The sequence below is a fragment of the Mirounga angustirostris genome, unplaced genomic scaffold (genome assembly GCF_029215605.1).
Source record: "Mirounga angustirostris isolate CCGP_5_RB_7025 unplaced genomic scaffold, mMirAng1.0.hap1 SCAF_13, whole genome shotgun sequence".
NCBI classification, from domain to species: Eukaryota; Metazoa; Chordata; class Mammalia; order Carnivora; family Phocidae; genus Mirounga; species Mirounga angustirostris.
The window spans coordinates 72,794,319-72,821,201 of record NW_026991721.1 but is presented as its reverse complement, the minus strand read 5'-3'; the positions used below and the strand labels follow the sequence as shown (position 1 = coordinate 72,821,201).

The 26,883-nt window shown below is 44.4% G+C and overlaps 1 protein-coding gene across 7 annotated transcripts in view; it reads right to left on the bottom strand.

Moving 5' to 3' along the window:
- The window catches only part of AMOTL1 (angiomotin like 1), a 142,623-nt gene that overhangs the window by 76,212 nt on the left and 39,528 nt on the right, over nt 1-26,883 (bottom strand). Inside the window, exon 1 of one of the 7 annotated variants that reach the window (XM_064577170.1) lies at nt 14,503-14,807. The exons of the other annotated variants lie outside the window; for them this stretch is intronic. Within the exon in view, the coding sequence (XP_064433240.1) occupies nt 14,503-14,551 (49 nt within the window). The 5' untranslated portion in view covers nt 14,552-14,807. Of the gene's footprint in view, nt 1-14,502; nt 14,808-26,883 lie in introns of those variants that run through there. 7 annotated transcript variants of the gene reach the window in all.

Sequence of the window (26,883 nt, the reverse complement as noted above, 5' to 3'; positions counted from 1 at the left end):
TAAAGCACGTAGATATCTGTGATAGTATTTGGTTTCCTTATAATTCCTATCCATTACAAAAGACTGTGGGTCTGTGGACTTTATGAGCAGCAAAATGCAGAATTCACTCACTCACTCACTCACTCACTCATTCATTCATTCATTCATTCCACAAGATCTGTGACACTGAGCATCTGCCACGGGTGAGACAGTGCCCGGTATGGGGACCCAGCTATGGCAGGCTAGTGAGAGAGGCAGACAGAAGGCAGTAACACAGGCAGGCTCAAGGTAGCACAGAGTGGTAAGCAGATACCAGTGTCCAGGTCCATCTCAGGGCACACACGCTGGATTCTAGAACTGTCCTTAGGAGCTACACTTATCTCTTTCTTCTCGTTGGCCTGGTGGTTTGGGATCATGGACACCCCTCTAAAACAATCTGTCAAGAGCCACGGTTTCTCTCTAGGTCTACAAGAATGCACACACACACTAATTTCACAGACTCCACAACTCCTTGAGGATTATCCTTATTTCTCAGATGCAGAGACTAAAGCACTGGGAATAACTTGCCTAAAGACACAGTAAAGGGCAAAACCAGGATTCAGGCCCAGGTGGTCTGGCTCAGAATGTATACTGTGTTTACTCCTATACCAACAGTGCTCAAACTTTTTGGTTTTAGGATCTCTTTTATACTCTTAAAAATTATTGAGGACCCAATAAGCTAAAAAACAATAATAATAAACCCATTCTAAGTTACACGAAGTATTTTTCATGAAAACTCATTTCAAAAAAAACCCAATTCATTTCTAAAACAAAAAGCAGTGAGAGCGGTATTATTTTATAATTTTGCAAACTTCTTTAATGTTAGGCTTAATAGACTGCTGGATTCTCATATCTGCTTCTGCTGTCACTCTATTGTTGTGTGATTTTTAGTTGAAGCAGATGAAGGAAATCTGGCCTCATTCAAATATGTAATTGGAAAAAGAAGGAGTATTATGATAATCTTTCCAGATAATTGTGACTATTCTTTGAAACAATGCCAAAACTCAACAAGTGCTAATTTATTAAAGGTGGTTGCAATATGAAGTATAAAACTGTATCAGTGACCTCGTCTTGGATATTCCTCTAACTTCTGTTACATTAAAATCCATTGGTCACTTTGGAGGGAGATTTCTTTATCGATAATTTCATAATTTCATACATTAGTCATTTGGAAAATAATGGTTCACTGAACCATGCAAATATTCCATATATGGAAATATTTCAAGAATGTAACATCAACAAAATCACATTTGTTAATATACCATGGATTGTGATCATCAGAAAAGTCTTTTGTGTACAGGAAGCTGTCAAGCTCATAGTGGCAAATCCAAATTTTCCAAAATTCTAATTTTCACTTGAAAGCTTGAGTTTTATCATTGACAACAAAGAGTGTCCACTGATTTTCTTGAAGCAACAGGCTCCCTTCATTCATTTTTGGGAAAACATCTACCAAATACCCAATAAACCAAGAAATCAGAATTACCATAGTTCGTCAGCTGTTCTCTCAACTATAAATGGCGTCCCATGAGAAGAGCCTCTAGTTAAGCTCCCCACCTAGTCACATGAGAGCTCTCCCCCGTTTGCAGCATTAGTACTTTATGCATACTTTCCATTTCACCACATAAGGCATTAAAAAGATATAGCTGAGGTCGGAGAGTTAATAAAATTAATATTTGTACTGCTTCTACAAGAACGGTCTTAAGTGAAGTGGGCTTTTTACAGTGTGTGCTGGTCAGGGACAGGCAGACTACGTAATCAGTGCCACAGCCTTGAGCCATGCAAAGGCCCTCGGAGTTTCACCCAGCATTTCTTCTATACCATCAGTACGAATGCCCCTACAGTGAAAGAAGCACATGTGTGTAACTGTTACTATGAAGGTGGTTTTTAGGTCTCAGGAACCCCCCAGGGTTCCACAGAGCACACTCTGAGAAACATGGCTCTGCGTGCTATAGCCTCTTCTATGCGGAAGGGACCAAAAGACGTAAAACTTATAGAGACCTTTAAGATGAAAATGGCTGCAAACCAGTTATAACTGGGAGTGAATTACCTCCCTGCCCAAGCCAAGAAAGGTGCCCACAGCCCCCGAAAGTGGTAAAGCTTGAAGACACACAGAGGACCTTTGATGTAAAGCACTGCTTGAACTCTACTTGTCACTCTACTTGTCAGACGAACAGCCTCTAATGACTAAAGAAAGTGTATCTGAGGAGAGGTAGCAGCCTCTCTAGAAAACACCTGCATGTGAATGCATCTTCTTGCCCTTGAGGGATTTTCATAAAAGGGACTACAAATCAACAATGATTCACTAGAAAAAAAGGCTCCATGAGAATTATTTTAGGAGGTGGGGAGAAAAGAAACTGTAATAACTTGCCCAACAGGAAGTCAGGCAGTCCTGGGACAAAGGGAAGGATGTTAAGACATGATGAGTGAAGAGAAAAGAGAATGATGCTGTCAAGCCAGAAGACCGGAGTATTAAAAGATTTAAAGAATAACAGAGATAGAGGAGAAAATATCCACCAAAATGGAAAGAAAAGAAAAAGGGGCCATTTTTTTTTTGGTTTTGTTTTGGCAAATCTGCTCCTAAAGCAGTGTAAGAATCCAGGCTCTATGATTATTACCTTCGTGAACTGAGCAAATGAGTTAACTTCTTGGGGCCCATTACCTTATCAGTGAATGGAGACAGCACCTGGACCTACTACACGGGGCCGTCACACAGATTAAATAAGACAGTGCAATGAACAGTGTTCTAGCACATGATAAGTGCTCAGCACATTTTAGCTTCCTTTTATGAGAATGGGGAAATGGAACAGGAATCAATGATAGAAATTTCACTTTCAAGAAATGATCAAATCAGGGAACTTTTTAAAAACAGCAAGATGCTCAAGCAGATCAAAGATGAAGACATTTAGGGCAGCCCTCTTGGGGGACGTCCCTCCCTCTTTGGGAGCTTTGTACTATCACTTTACTATTGCTCAATAAACTTTGCTTTGCTGCCCACCAAAAAACAAACAAACAAACAAAAAACAACACACACACACACACACAAAGATGAAGACATTTAAAGTTTTAGGTCAGACTGTTCAGCAAATTGACAAACTAGACTAAAATTACATTTTCACTTTTCCAAGCACTTGGGTTGAAAGATCTTAAAATATACAATTTCTCTGAAAATAAGCTTAATGGTGCAGTCCTACTATCAGAGACTGAAATGAAAGAATACATGGTGTCATCCAAAGGCTCTTCAAAACTCCTCTAACTTGTCTGTCACCTTGGCATGCCAGTCAAGGGCTAGTTGGACCTGGAGAAGGTATCAGGAACCAGGCTCTAACTTGAACACCCTCAGCTGCCTAGGAAACTCCTCTTCAGACAGAAGGACAATAGGATAGGTAGGGGGGCAGGATTTGTCCTCTCTCCTAAGCATTACAAATAAGAAGGAAAAAAAACTCTCATTCCACAGTGAAGGTCCATAATGAACATTTCTGGAAATTGTGAATCTCAGGTCTGAATCAAACACAAAGGTCATCAATGTGAGCATCGATTTCACTGCTGCATCGATGAGCTTTAAGCTTTGTTTAAAGGAGATGTATAGTTAATTTTTTGGAGATATAGTTATTGATAAACACATCATACTCAATGGTGAAAAACTGACAGCTTCTCTTCTAAGATCAGGAAAAAGACAAGGATGTCCTCTCTTACCACTTTTATTCAACACAGTACTGGAAGTCCTAGTCGCAGCAATCAGACAAGGAAAAGAAATAAAAGGCATCCAAATGGGTAAGTAAGAAGTAAAACTGTTACTGTGTGCAGGTGACATGATACTATGTAGAGAAAACCCTAAAGACTCCACCAAAAAACTATTATTACTGGTAAGTGAATTCAGTAAAGTTGCAGGCTAAACAGAATTAAGAGTGCGGGGGCTGTTTTCTGTTGTTTCTTTTTTAACTTCTTAAACTATAAGAGTAAACAACACATCATAGATTCTTAAATGCTTTTTCAACACGATTAAACAAACTTTGCAAACAAATCATGATGCATAATTAGCACTAATTTTCCACTCTTCTTCCCAGATTGTACAACTCACTCAAATCAAAGAGGAAGCTGAAAGGCCAATGTAGACACAATCCATGCTGCTGCCATAGAACAATACATGTCTCATAGGACCCCCTGACACAGCCCCACCTGATGGTTTTCCAAGGGCTCCCCTCCGTCATCTGGGAGGACGTACTGAATCTGATCTGGTCTTGCTGTGCACATCAGTCACAATTCCAGCCACACGAGCTTCCTCAAGTTCCTCAAAAGCTCCACAGATGAACACATCAAAACCAGCCATTAGACCCACCTCCCACATTCATACAGGACATTCAGTCACACTCAATCTAAAGAGACTTCTAGAATGAGACAGCCCGACACTTCTAGTAATTCTTTGGCTGCATCTGTAACCTCCATTTCCTCCCAAGCTCCTTGGCACAGAACTCTTCCCGTGCTTCTAGAAGTCGTGATATCTGTAACTGAAACCCATTCCCTCTTAATCAGTTCACAGGGAAGATAAAATACTTGAAAGGCAGTTCTAAATTGTCCCTCGTCCTCTTCTCAGAACAGAATAAACCCAGTTTGTTTGCCTTCTATTTTCTAATGACTTCCTCCATTACATCCCTTTTAGAATCTAAATTCCACGGGAGCAAAGGACATATTTCCCACACTTAGTCCAGTTCCACGCATGTGACAGACCCTACGATGTTGGACGGAGGACTGCATCCTTTTATCGTGTCCTTATCAAATCCTCCACCTCAGTATTGACTTGCACAGTCCAGAGTTCCTCACTCAACAGATATTCACTGAGCGGTGAATGCTTCTGTATCCCAGTTGTTGCCTAATTTATAGCCTGTCCAAAAAATGAGAAATGTCATGCTTCCTAATGTTCAACATGTTCCTTCCTGAAGAGGAGTTGAAAATATTTCGAAGTAAATTCAATTAGGATATTTGTGATTACTGCCTAACTACTAAATTTAATACTACAAAATCTGTCCACTTTTTGAGCAAGTTTAATTACACATAACACATGTTATGTCCTAAACTAATAAGGTGATTTTAGTCACTTAATAACTGCCATTAAAATATAAATATTCGTATTCATTTCAATTTGTTTCTCCAAATTCCTGGAATCTATTTTGGGGAAAGTTGAAGGTAAAAAACTTCAGAATTTCAGAAAATTTTATTTCGAAACTCAGGACTAAGATAATCCGTATCTCAGACATTTTTAGATCTTACATTCTTGGGTTTTTTTGGATGAATACTTTACAGGATCAAATCTCAAAGTTAGAGAGAAAGACATGTATCATATGATCTCACTGATATGAGGAATTCTTAATCGCAGGAAACAAACTGAGTGTTGTTGGAGTGGGGGGTGGGGTGGGAGGGATGGGGTGACTGGGTGATAGACACTGGGGAGGGTGTGTGCTCTGGTAAGCGCTGTGAATTGTGCAAGACTGTTGAATCTCAGATCTGTACCTCTGAAACAAATAATGCAATATATGTTAAGAAAAAAAAAAAAAGAAGAAGGTAGCGGGAGGGGAAGAATGAAGCAGGGGAAATCGGAGGGGTAGACGAACCATGAGAGACGATGGACTCTGAAAAACAAACTGAGGGTTCTAGAGGGGAGGGGGGTGGGAGGATGGGTTAGCCTGGTGGTGGGTATTGAGGAGGGCACATTCTGCATGGAGCACTGGGTGTTATGCACAAACAATGAATCATGGAACACTTCATCTAAAACTAATGATGTAATGTATGGGGATTGACATAAGAATAAAAAATAAAAAAAAAATCTCAAAGTTAGCTAAAGTAAATGTATCCCCACTTTTCACGCCACGACTGCTCGCTTATCATCTGTCAGGCCAGTCATGACCACAGGAAGGAAGTCTGTCGGGATTATGCCCTTTCGCAAACCACCTGCTTATTATCTGACAGCCCCAGAATATTTAAGGTTTGTGTAAGTGGTTTTGTGGTGCTGTTTACATTACTTTCCCAGGTGTCTTAATTTAAGCTATTTTGATTTCAGAAGACGTTTTCTTTCACTCTTCTGGATACACGAACTAAACTGGTGTTACACGTGTTCTGCAGTGAATTAACGCTGTCCCCTCAGTACCGCATCTACTGGTCTCCGTAATTCTGAAACAGCATACTCCCTAGCCACTTTTTCCATTTTTCCTCCTCTTTGACCCCCCATTGCTCAAAAAGATCCCAGACAGGCAATCTCAACCGCCCTTATATCTTTCAACCTTTTCCCACATTAGCCGGGATGAGCAATCAACCTAGCTGCCGTGATATTTAGAGACTGGTCCCTCAGGAAACAGGGCCTTGCCAGAGAATTTCATATTTACCCCTTTCCCCCCAGCCCCGTAGAGAGAGGGGGCTTACTTTTCAGAAACTTGGTTCTCAGAGTCCTTCAGAGCACAGCTCATGTCAGGAAGGGAAAGGCCTGCCTCACAGCTGTCTTTGGGGGTCACACTACCCAGAGCAGCCCTTCCACCTGAGAAGCAGCAGCTAAATGTGAGGTGCCTCCTTCCTCCCTGGCGCAGGGCCACAGGGCGCAGGCAAAGCCTCACCTAATGCAGGAAGCAAAGCGAGCCTGGAAGACAAGATACCTATCATCCTTGTCTTGCTCGGCCTGTTCTGAGAAGGGTGGAGGAAAGAAGGAAGGACAGAGCAGATCAGAAGACATGCGGAAGAACAGAAGTGGGAAGACCTGTCGTGTGCCTAGTGTGGACGCCGGAGCCAGGTAATGCGTGCCTAACCACCTGGCGGGTGTACATGCAAAGGGAGGAGAAGTATGCAAGAAGTATTGGGGAAGTCAGTGCAAGGAGCTGGATGTGGGGAAGGGAAAGGAACCTTACAGTTTACAGAACACTTTCAAAGGAGGCAACCGTCAGGATGATGCAGTGTGGAACAGTATCTGAGCAAGTCCAGACACCGGCCAAAGGCCCACCCCCTGCCTCGCACTGACAAAGGCTGGTTCAACAGTGGAACAGACCCAAGGTGGAGGAGTCCAGGCTGGCCCTAGATCTTCCCGGGGAGAAGGACCTCTCGGTGCTAACTCCACACTAGCATTTCTATTTGCTTCTCTCAGGGACCACAGCCCCCGGGAGAACCCCGGGAACGGAACCAAAGCCACAAACATCCCTAGGAACAGCAGATTCCTCTTGATAACAGCCTGCTAACCTGGTAAGAGCTGCTCCCAGCATAACCCAAATGCCTTGCTGACCCACCTTCCAAATGAGATGAGTCTCCAAAAACGAGGTTCATGTTGACAGAGGAGGGGCCTGTGGTATTTTCTCCCAATCGGTCCACACAGGACTTCAAGGGAGAAGTGATTCATGTCAGTCAAAAATGTGTCCCTGTCCCATCTTACGAAGCCCGACAATGGTGCCATCCATCAAACTGGGCTAACATCTCTCTAGAAGAGCATTAGCCAATGGAACTTGCTGCACCGATGCACATGGCTATTAGGCATTTGAACTGCGGCTCGTATGACTTGAATTTTTAGTTCATTGACTTCGGACTGATGTAGATAGCCACATGTGGCTAGTGGTTGCTGTGGACAGTGTAGATCGAGACCTCAAAGTAAAAATAGATGGAGGCCAGAAATAAATTCAGTTCCAAAGAGTTAGGCACTCAGTCCAGAGCCAGTTAAAGGGAGATTATGCTCTCAAATAGTGGTTCTCAAAGTGTGATCCCTGGACCAGCAGGGCCAGCATCATTTGGAAACTTGTTAGAAATGCAAATTCTCAGGCCCCTCCAGGAGCTAACTGAAACTAAACTGGGGTTGGGGGGGTTGCTCACGGTCTGTTTTGTTAGAACATAGGACCTCTTGGTGACTCTGATGTCCACCCGCATTTGAGAACCACTGTTCTAACCACTGCTCTAGAACTGAACGTCTGGAGTTCATTCCACTTCCTCTGGGAAACAAACACCTTTAGTCAGCGAGGGAAAGGAAAGGGAGCTGCTGGTTGTGAAGTTTGGGACACATCCTGGTGACATCAGCCCTGACTTACTGTACCTAGGGTGACAAGCACTGTAAACTCCGAACTAGCTTTGAGAACACACAGACCTCCTGCAGTTGGGGCAGAGAGGAAACTGTTCTTTACTCAGAAAACCTTGGCTGATAGGTGGGGAAAACGTCTATTTTATAGCCAGTACTAGCTTGTGAATAGAGTGTCCTAACTTCTAACTTCATGCAATAAATAACATTTGGTACACGATACAGTGTCCCCAACTGTCAAAAGCTCAGTTTCTATAAGAACTGGAATTCCAGTTTCTCAGAGACAGGACATACATGAGAATACACATAACATTCTAAAACCATTGGTCTCTCTGTTATTTTAATAATAATAATAATAATAATAGCAGCAGGTATTTACTGAGTGCTTTCAATGTGTCCAGCACTGTACATATGCACTATTTTTTTTTACCCTCATGCAATTCCAAGACGTAAAGAACTATTACTGTCTTCGTTTTTATCCATGATGCTTCGGCAGGTCAAATTCCCTGAGATTATACAGCAAGGAGGCAGCAGGGCCAGGAAGCAAACCAGGTCCACTGTTCTTAAACAACCTAGAGTATTACCTCCTTTTTCCCTTTAACACACATTCTCATCTTAAGGCTATCTAACTTTCTTCATACTCTGTATGTTATTGAGTTTTTATTATTATACTGCATTTTTATTATTTTTTTAAGCTATTACGCCATGTGCAGTTCCAAAAAAGCCCTCAACCACACTCAGTTTACCCCAAGTCCCTCAGCATGTGCTCAAGAACCAGGATAACCCACACTGAAGAATTCATGGCAATACAGATATCCAAAACCTGCATCAAAGGCAAGAACTGATTTTATTCCCACCATGCATGGGCAGCCTGCCCAGGGAAGCCCCAACTGCCTCCATCAAAGTGAGCCCTCTCTGCTCAGTGTTCCCACAGCACATCATGTTTGTCTCTTTTACTCTTCTTCACACACCAAAACGTCCATACAACACTCCCACTAAGGGGTGAGCTCTTGAGAGTGGGAACATGCCTGGGTCAACAGTGTGCTTCCAAAGCACTAAAAACATAATAAACACCTAAGAGATGGTTTTTAAGATCGGTAGCCAGACATACAAATTCTTAAAAGAGGGCAAAAATGAACTAATTTCAACATAAAATGTAAAACTATGGGGGTCCTGGGTGGCACAGTCGGTTGAGCGTCCAACTCTTGGTTTCGGGTCAGGTCGTGATCTCAGGGTCACGAGACAGCATCCCACATTGGACTCCTCACTCGGCACAAGGTCTCCTTAAGTTTCCCTCACCTTCTGCCCCTCCCTGCCTCTCTCTCTCTAAAATAGATAAATAAATAAATAAATCTTTTTTAAAAAATGTAAAACTATGAAACTTTAAAAAGAAAACATAGGAGAAAATCTTTGGGATGTAGGCCTAGGTAAAGCACTCTTAGATGTGACACCAAAAACACAATCCATAAAAGGGGAAAATAATCAATAAATTGGACTTCATCAAAATTAAAAACTTTTGCCCTGCAAAAGATCCAGTAAAAAAGATAAAAAGGCAAACTACATACTGGAAAAATATATATGCAAGCCATATATCTGACAAAGGACTCATATTTAGAATATATGAAGAACTCTCAAAGCTTAAGAGTAATAAAAAACCCAATCCAGGGGGCGCCTGGGTGGCTCAGTTGGTTAAGCAACTGCCTTCAGCTCAGGTTGTGATCCTGGAATCCCGGGATCGAGTCCCACATCAGGCTCCCTGCTCAGTGGGGAGTCTGCTTCTCCCTCTGACCCTCTCCCCTCTCATGCTCTCTCTCACTCTCTCTCTCTCAAATAAATAAATAAATAAATCTTAAAAAAAAAAAAAAAAAAAAAACAATCCAGTTAGAACATGAGCAGGCCATGAGCAGACATTTCACCAAAGAGGATATATGGATGGCAAACATGAAAAGATGCTCAACATCATCATCAACAACACCATTAAGGAATGCAAATTAAAATCAGGCTGAGACTAGAACACTTATTGGGACAGCTAAAATAATAAACAAGTGCAGGGGAGGATGCAGAGAAAAACCAGATCTCTCATACGTGGCTGGTGGGAATGCAAAATTGTACAGCCACTCTAGAAAGCAGTTTGGCAATTTCTTAAAAAAACAAAACGTACCCCTACCATTCAAAACCCAGCAATCACACTCCTGCACATTCATCCTGGAGAAATGAAAACATGTCTGTACAAAACCCCGTGCACAAATGTTCACAGCAACTTAAATTATAAGAGCCAAAAACTGGAAACAATCCAAGTGTTCTTCAGTAGGGGAATGGTTAAACAAGCTGTGGTATATCCATACCATGGACTACTACTCAGCAATAAAAAAGACCAAACTGTTGATAATGTGACAGCCTGGGTGGATCTCAAGGGTATCATGAAAAAGTGAATCTGAAAAGGTTACATACCACATGATTTTATTTTTGTAACATTCTCAAAATGACAGAGGGATAAGAGATTAGTGGTTACTAGGGTTTACAGCTGGGTGCGGGAAAGGGAGAGAGTGGATGTGACTGTGAGGGGTGGCATAAGGGACATCCTTGACCTGATGGAATAGTTCTATATCTTGGCTGTGCTGGTGGTTACCAGAATCCACAAGTGTGAAAAAAATGCAAAGTATATATACACACAAACACAGATGTGTGCATGCAGAACCAGTGAAATCTGACTATGCTCTATGGACTGCACCCATGTCAGTTTCCTGGTTCTATTGTACTTTGGTTACGTAAGATGTTACCAATGGGGGGAAATGGGTGAAGAGTACACAGGACCTCTCTACTATTTTTGCAACTTTCCATAAAGCTATAATCATTTCAAAATAAAAAGTTTTTTAAAAAGTGAACTACAGGCCTTTTACTTAAAAGCAAAACAAAATGAACAAAAAAGAGGTATATATAGCTGCACTACTGGTCAGTGAGGTCCCAAACACAGATTTAAAGTCACACAGTAGGTCTATGTGACTTCATTTTTTTTAAAAGTTAAATCCAATTCTCCACAGTCTTAATAGGGATACATTTCCTAACATCTTAGAGCTACTTCCCCATCCCCCTCATAAAATGGAAAAAAAAAAGGCCTGATGTGTAAACCCCTTTGGGAATCCAGGAGTCCTATCCTCAGTGCCTGGAATGAATAGATCCTGTTTCACAAGAACAGAGGCCAAGGGCCTCACAATTTAGAGAACGGGGAATGTGCCAACGCACAAGCCCAGGCGTGGCTTCCTTTGGCAAAAGTAGTGTATTGACCTACCCACAATGGCCAAGACTTAAATTTTGCCTTTCTCCCAAAACAAAACAAAGTCAAACCAACAAAATAAAAATTCAAAAAAATCGATAAGCAAACAAACAAAAACTTCAACAACCTCTGATTATTTCCAACAAACCTTATAATCAAATATGTCCTCTTAGTTGACCTCCAAGTTACCCCTTGGCTTTTCAAGTATTCCATTGCCTAGTGAATTCTGGGACACAAGAGCCTACCAAAATTAATGAAAAAATAGGAGGAGAAAAATTATTCAAAACGCTAGAGGATTTCCTGACCTGAGCTGCTTCCACATGCATTTGAAATGCAGATAGCCACATGGGGGTTGGGGGGGGGGGGGGCGGTGCGGGATGCTACTTTGGGAGAATTTTGCATATCAGAACTACTAACAGGTCTTACAAAGTTACTTCCTTTTATTTCACTGGCCTGGAAAATCAGATTTTTACAGTTTTCACTAGCAATTCCCTTGTTTCAGAAGTCATTAATTATTTTTTTTTTAAAAAGCCTTACGTTATACAGTACTTAATCATTTTCAAAGCAGTTTCACAAATTACTATGAAGAAAAACAGCCCTGGTACCTAGGGGCTGCACTTTTCCCTGCAACTCTCACCAGCCAGGCTGCCTTCTTATTTCAATTAGTTCAGCCATTTCTCCCCCAAGCCCTGGGTCCGCTCTTCTCCATAGAGGTAGACTTCAAAAAAAAAAAAAAGCACAGCTCTACCCACAGAAGCCTCCAGACTCACTGGCCAAGGGCAGACACTCTCAAGTCTAATCAGCAGAGTGCCTTCCCATAAAATTACTCACTCACATTTCTGCATTCATGTGCTTTTCTTAAGGACAGCACTTTTAAATCCCATTTAAACTGAAAGTCCTCCATTAGCTTCCATGAAAAGATGTATTTTTAAATGCTTTGATCTCCACATGCCCTTTGGTACATTAGTATTCTTCACCCTCCACCATCAGCACAGAACCTTAAAAAAACAAACTTCTGTGCATTTCAAAAAGAAGAGGGAGGGTGAATTAAAAGTGTGGCACCTTCTCTCCCTCCTAACCATTTGCAGAGTTTACCAGGGTTTCCTTATTTATCTTGAGAAATGTATCTCACAAAAGTCAAACTAAACCTATCCAAAAACTAAATATTCCCCCAGACCCCATGAGGAGACTAGAGGCATCTCTAAAACTTTTACTCTGTATCTTCCTCCTTTTCATTCGGTCAAATAAGTGGTTTCCAACCCTTTACTCCTCTGCAAAACAGTTCAAAGTGTATTCAAATATTGTTCCCACACAATTCCCATAAAGAATGGTCATAGTAGATGCACTATGAACAGGCTCAGAACACCATCCTGGGAAATAAATTTCAAATTGGTCTAGATTCTTCAAGAACTTGCAATCTAGAGAGTCCCCTTAACGCTTACCCTGGGTCTGCCACCTACAGGGTCCAGCAGTGGTGGGCAGCCAGGAGCAGTGGGTAGTCAGCAATGTGGGCAGCCAGGGGAAATCTTAAGTCAGTTTGGCAGGGACCCACAGGCCCTGCAGAGAGCCATAATTGTTCAACATTTCAAGGCTTGACTTTTCACTTCCCGAAAAGGAAGGAAGTTTTTTGGGATAGCAGCTATTAATATCTCTCTATTCTGGTTTTACTCGCTTATGGCAAGTAACGTCATTGTCTGGGGTAGTCCAGAGCATCTTTGGGGATGATAATTGGCCCTCTTGACCCCCTACCTACGCTACCAACCAACGACTTTGTAAGGAGTACAAAAACTCGCCTCTCATAACATGCCTTGAAAGAAGGAAATGGGCAACCATGTCCGCACTTTCTCAGGACAGAGCAAAGGAGTTGAGGGACCAAGGGCACAAAATGTTCGGTCCCAACCGCAAAAGCCACAGGATCAGGGCGCCCCTCTACTGAAGCCCCAGTCCAGGTGGTCCATGCAGTAGCTGGGCACTTTCCAAAGCACTGCCATTTGAAGACAGTAAACCAACACCCAAGCCAAAATAGCAAAACCTTCAAACAAAAATGGAAAGGGAAAGTCTCCCCAGCCACCAATCAAGACCCTACGGAGTAGGGCGTGGCGCGGCGCGGGAGCTGCGGGTAGGGAGCCGGGATTCACAGCCTGGGCTCCTAAGGGGGAAACTTGGAAACGTCGCCGCGAGCTCAGGGCAGGAGGCAGAGGCCCTCGAGGTGGGTGCGCGCGCGGCGTCGTGGGTTCGCCGCCTCTTCCTCCAGCCCTGCAGCCTCCGGGGCACGTTCGGCCCCTGCCCCGGCGCAGGGCCCCCGGCTCCGCAGGGCTGTCAGGGGCCGACGTGCCAATCTCCCTCCTGCCACAAATGTCACATTCCAAGAAAAACCAGTTCCACTTGGAAAGTTTAATTTTCCCCCCTTGAAACCAGATTCTTTTAAAGGCAGCACTAACAGCAAGGGAGAGCTAAGTCTAACTCCCCAGTTTCTGTCTAAGAAACTTGTCTGGGCAGAACAAAGGAGCAGCAGCTAACGCGATCCGAGCCCCCGGGTCTGGAGCGCGACCCCCTGGCCGGCCCCGCCCGCCACAGCCGAGACTCCCCCGCGCGGCAGGAAGGGTCCGGCCGGGGCGCCGCATCCCGTCGGGCGGGCCCGTGTGCGCGCCTTTGTCTCGCGCGGAGGGCAGTGGCCACCGGCCACTCGCTTCCGCCCCCTCCCTCGGCCCCCGGGAGACCCGCGCGCGGGCGCGTCTCGGAGAGTGCAGCCATATGGCAGCGCCCCTCCGGAAAGGCCAGCCCCGCGTCGGGGGCGCGCCCGCACCCCGGGGCCCTAGCCCCGCCGGCCCACACGACGTCCCAGGCTCGGATGGGGCGCGGGGCGGCGCGGCGATCCAACCCGCCGGCACCGGGGGGCCTGCAGGGTGGCGCGGGAACAGAGTTCTGCTTTTTTTTTTTTTTTTTTTTAACCAATCTGGGTAAGGGAGGGCAAGATTGCGGTGGCTGACACTCCCGGCCACCCGCGCCGAATCGGCTGCCCAAGTCGCTGGGGAGCCCGGCCGATCTCAGCCCCGGGTCCCCCGAGGAGGAGCTCCGTGCCGGGAGCAGCAAGGGGTGGAGGAGCAGCGGTCGGCTGGGTCCCTCGCGTGGGAGACTCGGAGGCGCCCTCCCCGCACCCTGAGCGGGGACTGGTTACCTTTCACCGCAGACTCGCAAGTTCCCCGGCGCAACTTTGCCCGCCACATGAGGCGACCATGGCTAGCTCAGTGGCGCGGCTGGGGAAGGCGGCCGCCGGGCAGCGTGCAGGGCATGGCGTGGGGCAGCGCGGGGAAGCGGCGCCCGACAGTCAGCCCCATTCACACAGGAAGGAGAGAAACGCCAGGGCTTCACCTCCAGCCCCGAAGCCGTCCGCCGCTGCTGGGTCCTAGAGCGTCCCGCGCGCCCCGCCGCCGCCCGCACTCCCCGCCCCGGGCTCCCCGCTCCCCGCGCTCGGGCCGGGGAGGGTCGTCGGGCTCGTCACTGTAACCCTACACTCCACCCCCGCCCCAGCGCCGGGCCGCTGGGCCCTAGAGCCCGCCTGCAGCCGCCCGCCACCCCTCCCGGGCCGGGACGTCGCCCGCTGAAATTGCCCCGAGCTCCGGCTGACGTGTCTCCCTGAGAGTTTAGGAGGGCGACAGCCTCCGCCGTTTGCTTCCCTGCCGCGGCTTAATTAACGTCAGACTCAACAGTTCTCCCTCCTTTGAGTTTCTCTTCCTTCCCACCGGGCCAACTCGGGCAGAAATCGGTTTCCCGGTCTGCCCTCAAAGTCCAGATTAGGTTATGTTTCGGATCTTTTCTTCTTAAGTGGAATTTCCAGGTGAAAAGCGGCTACACTGCTCTTTGCATTCCTCAGGCCCTGGTACGTCTATCACACACTGGGATTGGGCGCTGAGCTGCTACGTTTGACTCCGTTGACAAGCAGAAGGGCCCAAACAGGTCTTATAGCCTTAGGTAGTAAATGTGTTGGCAGAACCGTACATCCTGTGGTCACAACCCCACAGGCTGTTATCTGCCCTGGTGGAAGCACAGAAAGTGACTCTGGAAAAATGTTGCCTATTCTGCCCCACCTCTTAAATCGGGCTGTATTAAGAAACACTATTCACCCATCCCATTATACGCAATTATACTGGGCAGACCTCTGGAGCCTTGATCTGGGACCTGGAACCATGCAACCATAACATTTCTCCCTAGCTTTCAGAGGCCTGCTCTGCTGCTGCCAGGTGGACAGACCAGGGAATAGAATAGTTGCTGTGGAAGACGTTACCAGGAGTCAGTGCATACCACACCTCTTATCTGGTGCTCCTCTCCTCTCTTTGCCTTCTCACGAGATCAGGATTTCTTCTGGGATTCCTGCCTGGACTGGGGCAATTCCCCCAAGTAGTCCGCCAGCGGTTGTACCCTTCTTGTCAATTCTGGTGGATTGTGTATCCTGATTCCAGTCTATTCTTCTGATTCCTCTGATGGCTCAGTAACCTCGGCTCTCAAGATAAAACCCAAAGGCAGTAATTTACCAATCATTTACCAAATACCTAACTCCATTTAAAGTCAGCTACCCTAGGACTTGATAATACATAAAAGAAACAAAAGAAACAGCAGCTAACCAGCCTTTCTAGGATTTAAGTAGAAAAGATATGCAACCAGAAAACAGGAAAGCGCTGGTGGTGCCTGAAAAATGTGGAGTAAAGGACTGACTCTGTGCAGAAGAAAGGGGAGCCTTGAAGGGTGGTGGGCTCAGATGCAGGTAGCATTTGTAGGAAATTAGTCTAGAGTGGGGAAAAGATAATGGATAGAAAAAGGAGGGAAAGAAGGAAGGAAACCAACATTTATTAATTGCCCCCATTAGATAACACACTATATCCTAGGAGGCAGCAAAATTTAATAGTTACAAGCAAGCATCCACTGGAACAAAACAGGTATGGGTTGAGTGACAGCTCACCCACTCACTCACTGTGTGACCTTGGGCAAGTCACCTAACTTTTCTAAACTGCTGTTTCATTTGCAAGGTGATGGAAATAGCCATGGCAAGGTGGTTGTAAGGATGGAATGAAGTAACAAATAAAATACTTAGCATAATGCATGTAAGTGCTGAATGTATACTTGCTATTATTATTTCAATCAACCCTTCAATAGCCTTGTGAGGTAGGGAGCTGATCTGGGAAACAGTCTCAGGAAGCAATGACATGTGAAGTCCAGGCAAAGGAGATGGGAAAGAAAGAGCGAGAGACCATACAAATACCAAATCTTTGAAGATACCAAATACAGTGAAGATACCAACTCTTTGAGGCAAGATTTTACTTTTCCCAGTGACTTAGCTAGGAGGACGAACAAGGTAATCAAGTCAAGCCAGTTTGGAACCTGGGTCATAGGCAGAATGGACCATTCCTGTAAGTATGTGTCATGGGACCAATGCTGGGAGAAGCTGAGTGAAGAGGGGGAACTGGTTTGAGGAAGTTGCTGAAAGACTTTACTGTCCTCTGGGCAAGAGGAAAGAAGGAACAAGAACCTGGGTGAGAAGTGGAGAACAGACATGTAGAGAAAAATAGAAATGAAGCTATGAAGGTCGGTTTACTTGGAGAAGGCCCAGGACAAAAAAATTAGGGAAAGGAGGAGGAAGAAGAGCGAAGGTTGGAGAAGTAGAAGAGTGGGGAGGTTTAAAGGCATGGAGGCCAGAGGAAGTTTTGAGAAGGTCCCTCCAGCAAGGGCTCCGGATTCCTAGACTTCCCATGATGTGGTACTGCTTGTGGGCTCCACAGTCAGCTGACCCCAGCAGGTGGACCTAGCCTGAGCTCTTCAAATTGGATACCAAGTAATAATACAAGGGTCACGTACATGGCAGGCCAATTTTTCCCCTCCATGCACCTGAATTTCTTCAACTATTAATAATCACCACATCAAATATAGAAAATGAATAATCTTGCACATCAAATATATCTGAAAAAAAATATATATATATATGAGAATTTATTGTTCAGGAACACAGGCTTGAGAAAAAGACATCAGATTTGACTAGCAACAGGTCATCAGTAATGTTTTACAGTATATTTGGTTCCAGATTCCAACATGTGGTTGGGGCCAAATAGAAACAAGGTATGTCGACAACATAAACTGAAATCTGCTTTACTAGCAGGAAGGTAGCTCACCAGTCAGCATCTGTGTTTTCTTTGGATCTAGATACTCTAAATGTCAGCATTCTTTCTAAAGTGACCCAGTTGTCTTTTACTCACTCCCAGGAAGGTTAAGAAGGTGATGGAACAATTTCAGCACTCTTAGGGACAACTCAAAGAACAGTCTTTAACTCCAAACAAGGCACGTACTAGGATGTTCCAGACCAGATGACAGAGGCATCCAGGTGGAGGAGAATGAATGTGGTCTTTAGAGCTAGTCCTGAGTTCTAATCCTGGGTCCACTTATTTCCTGCTATGAAGAGTAACATAACATGAACCTCAGCCTCCTCCTCTGTAAAATGGGAATAATTACACTCACCTCATTGGCTTATCAAGTGCTGGACACACAATAGAAATCCAGTAAAAGAAACCCTGTTTCTCCTCTAGTGATTTGAAATACCAAGGAATTGAAATTCCCTAATAAAATGCAAACCTCCTTTCCCCTCACTCTTCTTCTCTGCACCCTCCAAACACATCCCTTAAAGTCCTTATCAACTACTACTTTGACTAGGATGGGCCTGGACTTACTAGGAGGGAAACAACTGATGGCAAGAAGAGAGTGGTCATGATTCTAAATCAAAAGATTCAGAATCTCTAAGGGTGACGTCCTAGAATCCATTCTGACTCCTGGCACATTGCAGTTTGAGGGGCACAAACTAAGGTCTCTGACTGGCTCCTTGGGGTCACGGAGCTCTTGTGATTCTCTTTCAGAAGCATTCACTACATCAGAGCTTAGTATGATGGATGACATATTAGGATGATGGGTGACATATTAGAAGTTAAAAATAAAGCATTATGGGAGCAGACTGGAGTGACTGATGCTGTACGGCAGGCAAACGGCACGTTCCAAGAAATCCGAGTGCTGAGAGGAGGAGGATACTACTAGCAAAGACATGGACACAGGAAGAGAAAGCACACACTGTCGTGCTTCTCAGCACTTTTCCTTTGAGCCCCTTTTCATAAATATACAACGGTCACGCCCACTGTAGATATGATCATTGCCATATTATTGCCAGGCAAGACAGTTTCTCCCAAGCTTTTCTTTCAGTTCTTGGTTTTACAATGATGATAGTTGTGATTTTTTCCTGCTTGTTTCCAAATACAAAATCATGTTCTCAAATAAGCTTTCTCACATGGCACATGCTTCCTCTGACACATGCCCTGCCCCCATCTTGCAAGCTGTTGACAGGAGCAAAATTCAGGGAATACTGGGAGAGCCTTGAGTAGATGGGGGGCCAGGGAATATAGTGTGCAGAGAGGGAGGAGCAAGGGGTGAGCCTTTGCCAGGCCAGACTGACTAAGAATGGAACAGTAAAAAACAAGAGAAAGCTGTCAAGAGCAAGTGGAAATACACAAGGTGAGGCACCTCTGAACTTCTGGAAATACCAGGTGCTGCTTTTAGGAGGAACTCAATGTTATATAACAGAATAGGACATTTGAAAACCCTGCTCCATTTGAAGCTTACCAAGGACTTTGTTGATTATGAAAAAATTTCCCAACAAATATTTATTAAGTACCTACTAAAGGCTACTTTAGTAGATACTTAATACGCTACCATCCTACATAGGCGTTAGACTCATCTAGTAAGTTATAGATCTGAGGCCTGTTTGTCTGGATGTTTTAGCTTCACCACCCATAGCGACACACCGGTCTCTTCTTGCCCGTGGCTTTCTCCTGTGAGTGTATTACCTAGGATGCACTCAACACCTAACTTGATCTATAGAAAACACAATCAGCAGAGGGTAGACACGATCATGTCCAGGGAAAATGCACACATACAAAAATGCTAAGGAAGGAGAATACAGACAATGTCCCCGAACAAACCTGGGGTCAGATCCTGACTCAGTAGCTAGGAATTCTTTACAAAGAGGCTGGCAAGTAGCAGGTATTTAATAAGTAATAATCATTTCAATTATTAATTGCTACTGTTACTATAGAAATCTTGGGAGTATTGAAAGCTCATACTTTTTGATTGATTGGTTTTCTCAAGGTTTCTCAGTAGCAGCACTACTAACATTTTGGACCAAATGAGTCTCCATTATGAAGGACTGTCCTGGGCATTGGAGGGAGGTTTTAGCAGCACCCCATAGATGCCAGGAGCAACTCCATCCCAAGTGGTGGCAACTAATAATGTCTCCAGATGTTGCCAAATGTCTCCTATGGGGTAAAATTGCCCCCCCGCTGAGAACCACTGGGTTAGCTAAGTAATTAATGGTGCCCGTTTACAGGCTCCCAAGCTTCTGACCATATTGATCATTCCGTTGAGTTGCTGGGTGAATCCAATTGCAAACTAGCAGGAGGCAGCCTCAGTTTTGCTCATCCTACAGTATATCATGATATGGTTATTTCTTCCTTTTCCTTTTTTCATGAACAAAAAACTAATTATGTTTTTCTCTATTTCCAAGGATGATGTAGACAAATTTGGGTTTTTTTCCCCCTAAAGCTGGAATCATACTGAGTTTCTAAAACAATAGCAACATAAAATCACTATTAAAAACAAGGATTGTCACAGTAACTGGCGATAACTCAGGTCAAAATGTTCGTACTTAAGAGCCCTTGTCGCCGCCATTCTGAAAAGGACGCTCGGGTATTTTATTCTGAAAACGTGTCCTTTCTTTTCTTAGCTACAAACAACAGTGAGAAGGAAGACCCCTCCACAACCTGTATAGCAGTTCTGGTTCCTTCTGGAATATGCACTAAAGATGACATGTCTTGTAATTTAGATGCCAAAGACAGAGAAGTGGGGAAACTCTCACCATTCTTAATGGCTCTAGCCACTCCGGGTGGTTCAATTCAGGAGAAAAGAAATTCTTTTACAGCATAGAGTCGGGGGGGGGGGGGAAGAGTTCAAATTCACATCTTAACTGATAAGTTATCCATCCAGAAATCAGAAAGTATTTATTGTGTGTCAGCGACAAAGCCAGGATCACGCTAAGCAGAACAAGAGCCTTCAGAAAAGTTCGAGGTAGAGGGGGGAATAATTAGAAATAACTAGAAAAAATTAAGACCAAAAAACAGAAGGACTAACTGAAAGGATTAACTGAAAGCACAATAGAGTTTGAAAGCAAGCAGAACCATAGGAGAGCTACAATGACGCATGCATTCATTCGTTCCTTCAAAACGTATTATTGGTTACATTGACTAATAAGCCACACACTCTGCCAGGTGCGTGAGTACTGTCGTATGGGCTCTAACTAACATGTATATAAATAAGCCTATAATTCGTTGGTCTATGTGTGATGAAGAACAGGAGCAGGGCGCAGTAACAGAGACTAAGGAGGGAGAAAGGGGCTGGAAAGGGAAGGTGTCTCCAAGATGGTGCTGGAGAGGGCCAGAGTGTTCCAGCTGGGCAAACAGCATGTGCAAAGATTCTGAAGCAGAGAAGAGCCCAATGAGAGGGGAGAACTTAAAGGAGACAAAGGGAGGAGAGGGCTTGCAGGGATGGGCCCTGGAAGAGTTCCACAGGAATGTTACCAGTCTCCTCTACCCAGTGTCTGTGAATGGTCCCTTTTCAGTCTACCTTTGTGATAAAGGGTACATAGAAGATGAGTTTCAAATTAAGTGGGAGAGAGATAAGGAACGTCAGAAAATGAACAACTTGGGATAAACAATAACAAGAGGACCAAATGGAAACAACCTGAAAGTGAACTCTACAGTCTATGTATTTGGTCACAGTCTCTACACGAATGATGCAGTCTCTCCAGAGGCTTCAACTGAGTCCTCCTGAAAACGGGGAAAGACCCCAGATCCTCAGTGCCAGTAGGGCAGTGGTTCTGAAACTTTACCTGCATCATAGTCACCTGAAGAGCTTGTTAGAAGAGACAGCAGTTGGGGGAGGAGGGGGGTTACCCTCCCACCCCAGATTTTCTGATTCAGGAGGTCAGGGTGGTACCCCAGAATTGCATTTCTAACAAGTTTCCAGACGATGCTGATGCTGCTGGTCCATGGACCACACTTTGAGAACCACTGGTATAAGACATTTGGGGACCTACGTTTCCATGTACTCCGAATCTCAGTCTAAATGAAGGAATAGGTCTCTTGCTTGTTGTAGAAGAATGATCAGAACGCAGTGTTCTGTCTTGAACCAGCATGCACAGAGTGGTATCTCTTCTGTGCCAGGTGATTTCGTACATGATCCCATTTTATCCGTACCCAACGCCCTGCACAGTAGGTGCTATTATCCATGTTTTACACATGTGGAAAAGGGGCGAGGTGAGATTAGGTGAATTTCCAGAGATCACATGGTGTGTCAGTGAGAGTCAGGATTCCAGCCTATGTTCAGAGCAGAGCTGTGTTGTTTCCCAAGCACTCAATTCTTCCTCCCAGGTCTCCTGGACAGGAGAGATGCCTCCCCATCCTCCAGGCAGCACCGCACCACTAGAAAGCACCATGAGGCCTGACCCTAGTGCCGTTAGTGATGAATCTAGACGGTCTCCATAGACTCCTGGGGGCTGCTAGGAACCTCAACTTGCTACTAAGTTCTTCCGTTTCCTTATGGGAGGGAGCAAGATCTATGAAGCCCCCCCAAAAAAGCACCATGCTAGATATGTGACATACCAAAGGTAGCTTCCCATATGTGGACTCAATATTGAGTTAAGTGTTCTAGAGCACAGGCTGAGGAGTCAGATGGGCCTGGGACCAGCTTCCCCTCTGCCACTTATTGATTACATGACTGGTTAAAGGACCTGACTTTATTAAAGTTCAGTTTTTCTTCTTTCAGTAAGTGGTAATTACAGTAGCATCCACCTCAAAGTGTTGTGAGAAATGCATGAGTCAGTTGCATGTAAAGTATAAAGCTCTCAGCTCTGTGCTTAGCAAGCAGCACACACTCCGTAATTATTAGCTGTTATTACTAACCTGTTATCCATTTTCTTTCAAAATATGGTCATTGTAAGAGGAGATTTAATTGTTGTTGTGCTAGATACACAGTTTCTTTTTGTTTACATTTCTTGAGTCTGGGAATATTTCATTGGTAGATCCAGGATACATGAATGATGGGCATCGTGATTTGAGCCCCTCCCCTCCCCAATTAGGAAAAATATCTCCAGATACCCGTATAGACAAAACAGGAAAAAAACGGGTTAGGTATTTTAGGTAAATTTAAAATATTAAGTAACCATTCCCAATGAGTATTGATTGATGGAGTGATAGTAATTTGGATGGGAGGTTGAGATCAAGGGGTCTGATGATCCCACTATGCCAAGTATTGGTCAAGCTGTATGTGAGGCCATGTGCTCAGTTCTCTGAGTTCTTCCTCACCTAGACAGCACTCTGCAGATGTTGAGCATGATGGAATGGAGAAAGCAGAGCGTATTAGCTCTGGTCCATTGTGTGGAGAAGATTAAGATACAATTTGATAGCTATCTTCAAATATTTTGGCAGCTTTCAGAAAGAAAGGAAGAACAGACTGATTCTCCATTTGCCATATAACACTCTAGAGCATTGTTTTTTAAATGGCAGTTGGCAACCCATTAGTAGAAATCAACTGAACAGGCTAAGCAGCATTTTAAATAAGTAAAAGAAAACATAATGGAAAATACCAGATGCAGCCAATCTAATAAGGGTAATTACTATCCCATACAACTTCTGTCTTAGTTATATTTATATTAAAATTTGTATGTGTGAGTGTCGATGTAAAGTGTATCCTGATACTGGATCGCAGTAAGAAAAAATGTTGAAAGCTCTAGAAGACACAAACACGGACGACTGGGAGCAAGAAACAGGAAGTCAGGTTTTCGTTCCCTCCCTATAAAGAAACTGTTATAATAATGATCACCACTTAGCAAAACCAGGTTTACTCAGGTAGGGGGACCCCCACACATATGTCACCCCTCTGGTGATGATCTAGCTACAGGCTGAGTGCTGATGCATTACAGAAGGAGGGCACTGGTTATCCACTCCTAGGAGGATGTGAAGATGTTCTGACTCCCCAAAAGAGAAAAGACTGGACCTGCGCTTCTGTTACAAGAGAGAATGGAAAAGAACAAAACCTTAATATCCGGACTCCAGAAGCCATGCGGCCTATCCAGGAGAAGGAGTTGCTCTGTGTTTATATGTTATACAAATGGAGCATGCATCAAATCCCTGAAGTTGTTTAGGATTTCTACTCTAGGAAGGATTAACTTCCAACATCCTTTTCTAATTGAGGTGATAAAAGAACTCAGACATCAGCAATCAGGTCTCATTGATAGAAGCACCTAAATGGAGTCCCATGCAGATTGAATACCTGGTGATAGGGACAGAGCTGTGTTTTATCACGCCTCCTAACAGAGCAAACTAAAATCCGGTGCAAAGAACAGAGCATCCCCAGACGCTGCTCCTACACCTAGGGCTGCCAGGTAAAACACATGACACCAGCTGCATTTGAATTTCAGAAAAGCAACAATATTTCTTTAGTATAGTATGTTTCAAATATTGCAGAGGACATGCATATACTAAAAAAAAAAAATCATCTGCTGTTCATCTAAAATTAAACTTACTGGGTATCCTGTATTTTTGTTTGCTAATTCTGACAAATACCTGCCCACCCAGGGTTATGTCCCTATACCCACCTTAGAGGATTCCTCAGTCTCTCATTTAGCAAACAATGTGGAATGTCAGCACCAAGGAGATGATAGTCCTAAAAAGCAACAATGATGCTAATAATGGAAAAAAGGAGTAAAATTCGAATGAACATGGTGTTAACAGCTTTGTCCCACTGAACCCCCCCCCCCCCCCAAGCCAAATGTTAAGGACCTTCTGAGAGCAGGACAGACTCCATGAGGTATCAGGCCTGGCCCAGCATTTAAGGAAGGAGTTAATGGGGTTACATTCCCACTTTGTAGAGTTTCCATGCTAAACCCCAGGCGCGGATGCGGGAGAAGATTCAGCTTCATCCACCTGTTCTCTGTTATTCAGCACTCAGTGACGCGACCCCTTGAGGAGGAGCTCACTGTGGTTCTGGGACTGCCACAGCTATTCTAAGACAGATATGATGCTGTTCCTGCCTGGTACCCTTGCTCTCTTGCAGGTCATGCTGGGAAGAATGGATCTCCTCCAGAAAGGCTGCCTGGCCTCCCCTTGACCTCCATGATTGAGTCAGGTTCCTTTTCTCTGGGGTCCCAGGCCCTTCTTAAGTACTTCCCTGATTGCGCTTGCCATGATAATAATGATTACAACCACACATGGAATGCCAACTATGTGCTAAGTACTTTGTATGTATTATCTTATTTAATCCCTCCCAATTACCCTATGAAGTAGGTATTTGCATTCCCATATCACAGATGAGTAAACTGAGGTCTAGAAAATTTAGATAACCCACTCAAGGTCCCCGGTCAGTAAGTACCCATCAGCTTGGAGGAGCCAGAGCTCCACCTTGTAAATTTTCTGTTACTGGGTCTTTCTCCCTGCCTTAGGTCAACGCTTCTTTGAGGAAAGGATTGTGTCTCTTCACCCTTGTGCCCCCAAGCCTAGCCTGCAGTGCGTGGCAAGTTGTATGCAGGATTGTAAACGGTCAGCCCATATTTTTACGGTCAGATAGACCTGATTGCAAATCGCGGTTCTGCCAAGAATCTGCCACTGAGGATCTGGAGTTTGCGTTCTCATAACTTACCCTGGAATTGGGATGGTGGGTTAAGAACCCTCGCAGTGAAGAACAGAGCTGGGCTCAAGCCCTGGCTCTACCACCCACCAGGTGGGACTTGGCAAGTTATTTAACTTGTTCAAGCTTCAGTTCCCCATCCGTAAAATGAGGGAAATAATAGTATCTGCCTCACAGGATTGTTTCAAGATGACTGACATAAATTTCTTAGCAAGATACTTAATACATGGAAAGCACTCAACAAATATCAGCTCTTTTTATTACAGTGCATTTAAAACTGCCATTTGAACTGGAGTAAATAAATTTTGGTTAACTACTGGCATATGTACGGCAAGTTTTAAACATAGTTTTATTCAGGGGATCAGAACTTGGGGAAAATAAACCCCATCAGGTAAATAATTTAGGGGAAACTTATTTTAAAAGAATTAATCAAAGGAGAATTTAGTCTTTTTATTATGTACACAACACTGAAAGAGTTCCCAGAAAAGGAAAGAAATATCCATGAGAATGTCACCCAGGGAGTGTGGGATCAGGGTTACCATGTTCAGTTGTGTAAGCTGTTCACTGCACAAGAGTGCCAGGCTGAGGGAGTGAACGAGGCAGAGGTGGGGGGCTGAAATCTAGCTTGCACTCCACCCAATAAACTGGCAACCCTGTCTCTGCTCTTCATCCACTTGGAGAGGATGATTTTTTCCAATTTGTTCAAAGGTACTGTTTGAGCTTGTGGTGGCTCTGGCTTTATACTTTTGTGGTTAATCTTTTTTCCCTATTCTCTTCTTTCAGTGTCACTAGATGACCAGAAAAGGAGAGGAGAAATGGGATGGAGTTCAAGGAAGGAAGACATACCTGAAAATGATGAGGGAGGTGGGGGGCAGGGAAGAGGCAGCAAAAAATGGACAGCATTTACTAAACCCTGGCCATTTGTCAGGCACTGTCCTAAGTGCTTTAGATGCGCTAACTCATTTGATCCTATACGACATGGGGAGCCACTGGAGGTGAAGGCAGCGGGTGGTCACATGAGCTTAACCCACACGAGGGTCACACAGGACAGAAAACAGCCTGGCAAACCCTAGTCCATAGCAAATGTTCAGAATCTGGAATCTCTCTTCTGAGTTTGGGGGGAAAATGGCTTTTCGAGCCAAAAGGGAAATATGTTGCGTTAAGGACACAGTCTTAAGTTGCTGGCTGGACAACCACCAAAGCTACAATAACGGACTTTTCTTTTTGGTCAACAGCCAGTGAATAGCAAACCTCTGGGAGACAGAAAGCCAATGCCCCGGCAGGTTACACATCCCAGCAGTAGACCTTCATCATTCAGCTCCCCTTCAGCCCCGAACTTTCTGTAGGGTTCATTTCAGACCAGATTCTGCATCCACAGGTCCCTTCTCTATTCTCTTAAAAACCTGAAGTCTCCATAAAATATTTACTGTTAAACAGTGCCCGGAAAGCAGCTATGGTGCCCACTGTTCAAAAAAAAAAAAAAACCACACACACACACACAAAAAACCTCTGAGTTTGAAAATAAATCTTGCTACCAGGTGGTCAGTAATGTTGCCAACTCTGGATTTGGGGGTACAAAGGTCACGGGGAGAGGCGAATTAGGCAGAGATAAATATATATACATATTTGACATTAAAATAACCACACATGTGTGCCATGATGATGAATGTCTGTAACTAGCGAGCCTGTAAGAAGAGCGTTTCAGCAGCCAGCACATAGCGCGAGACAGCAAAACCACCCCTGAACATCTGTTTCCCCCATTTTGCCAAAGAGCAGTCTTTTTTTATCCTTTTTT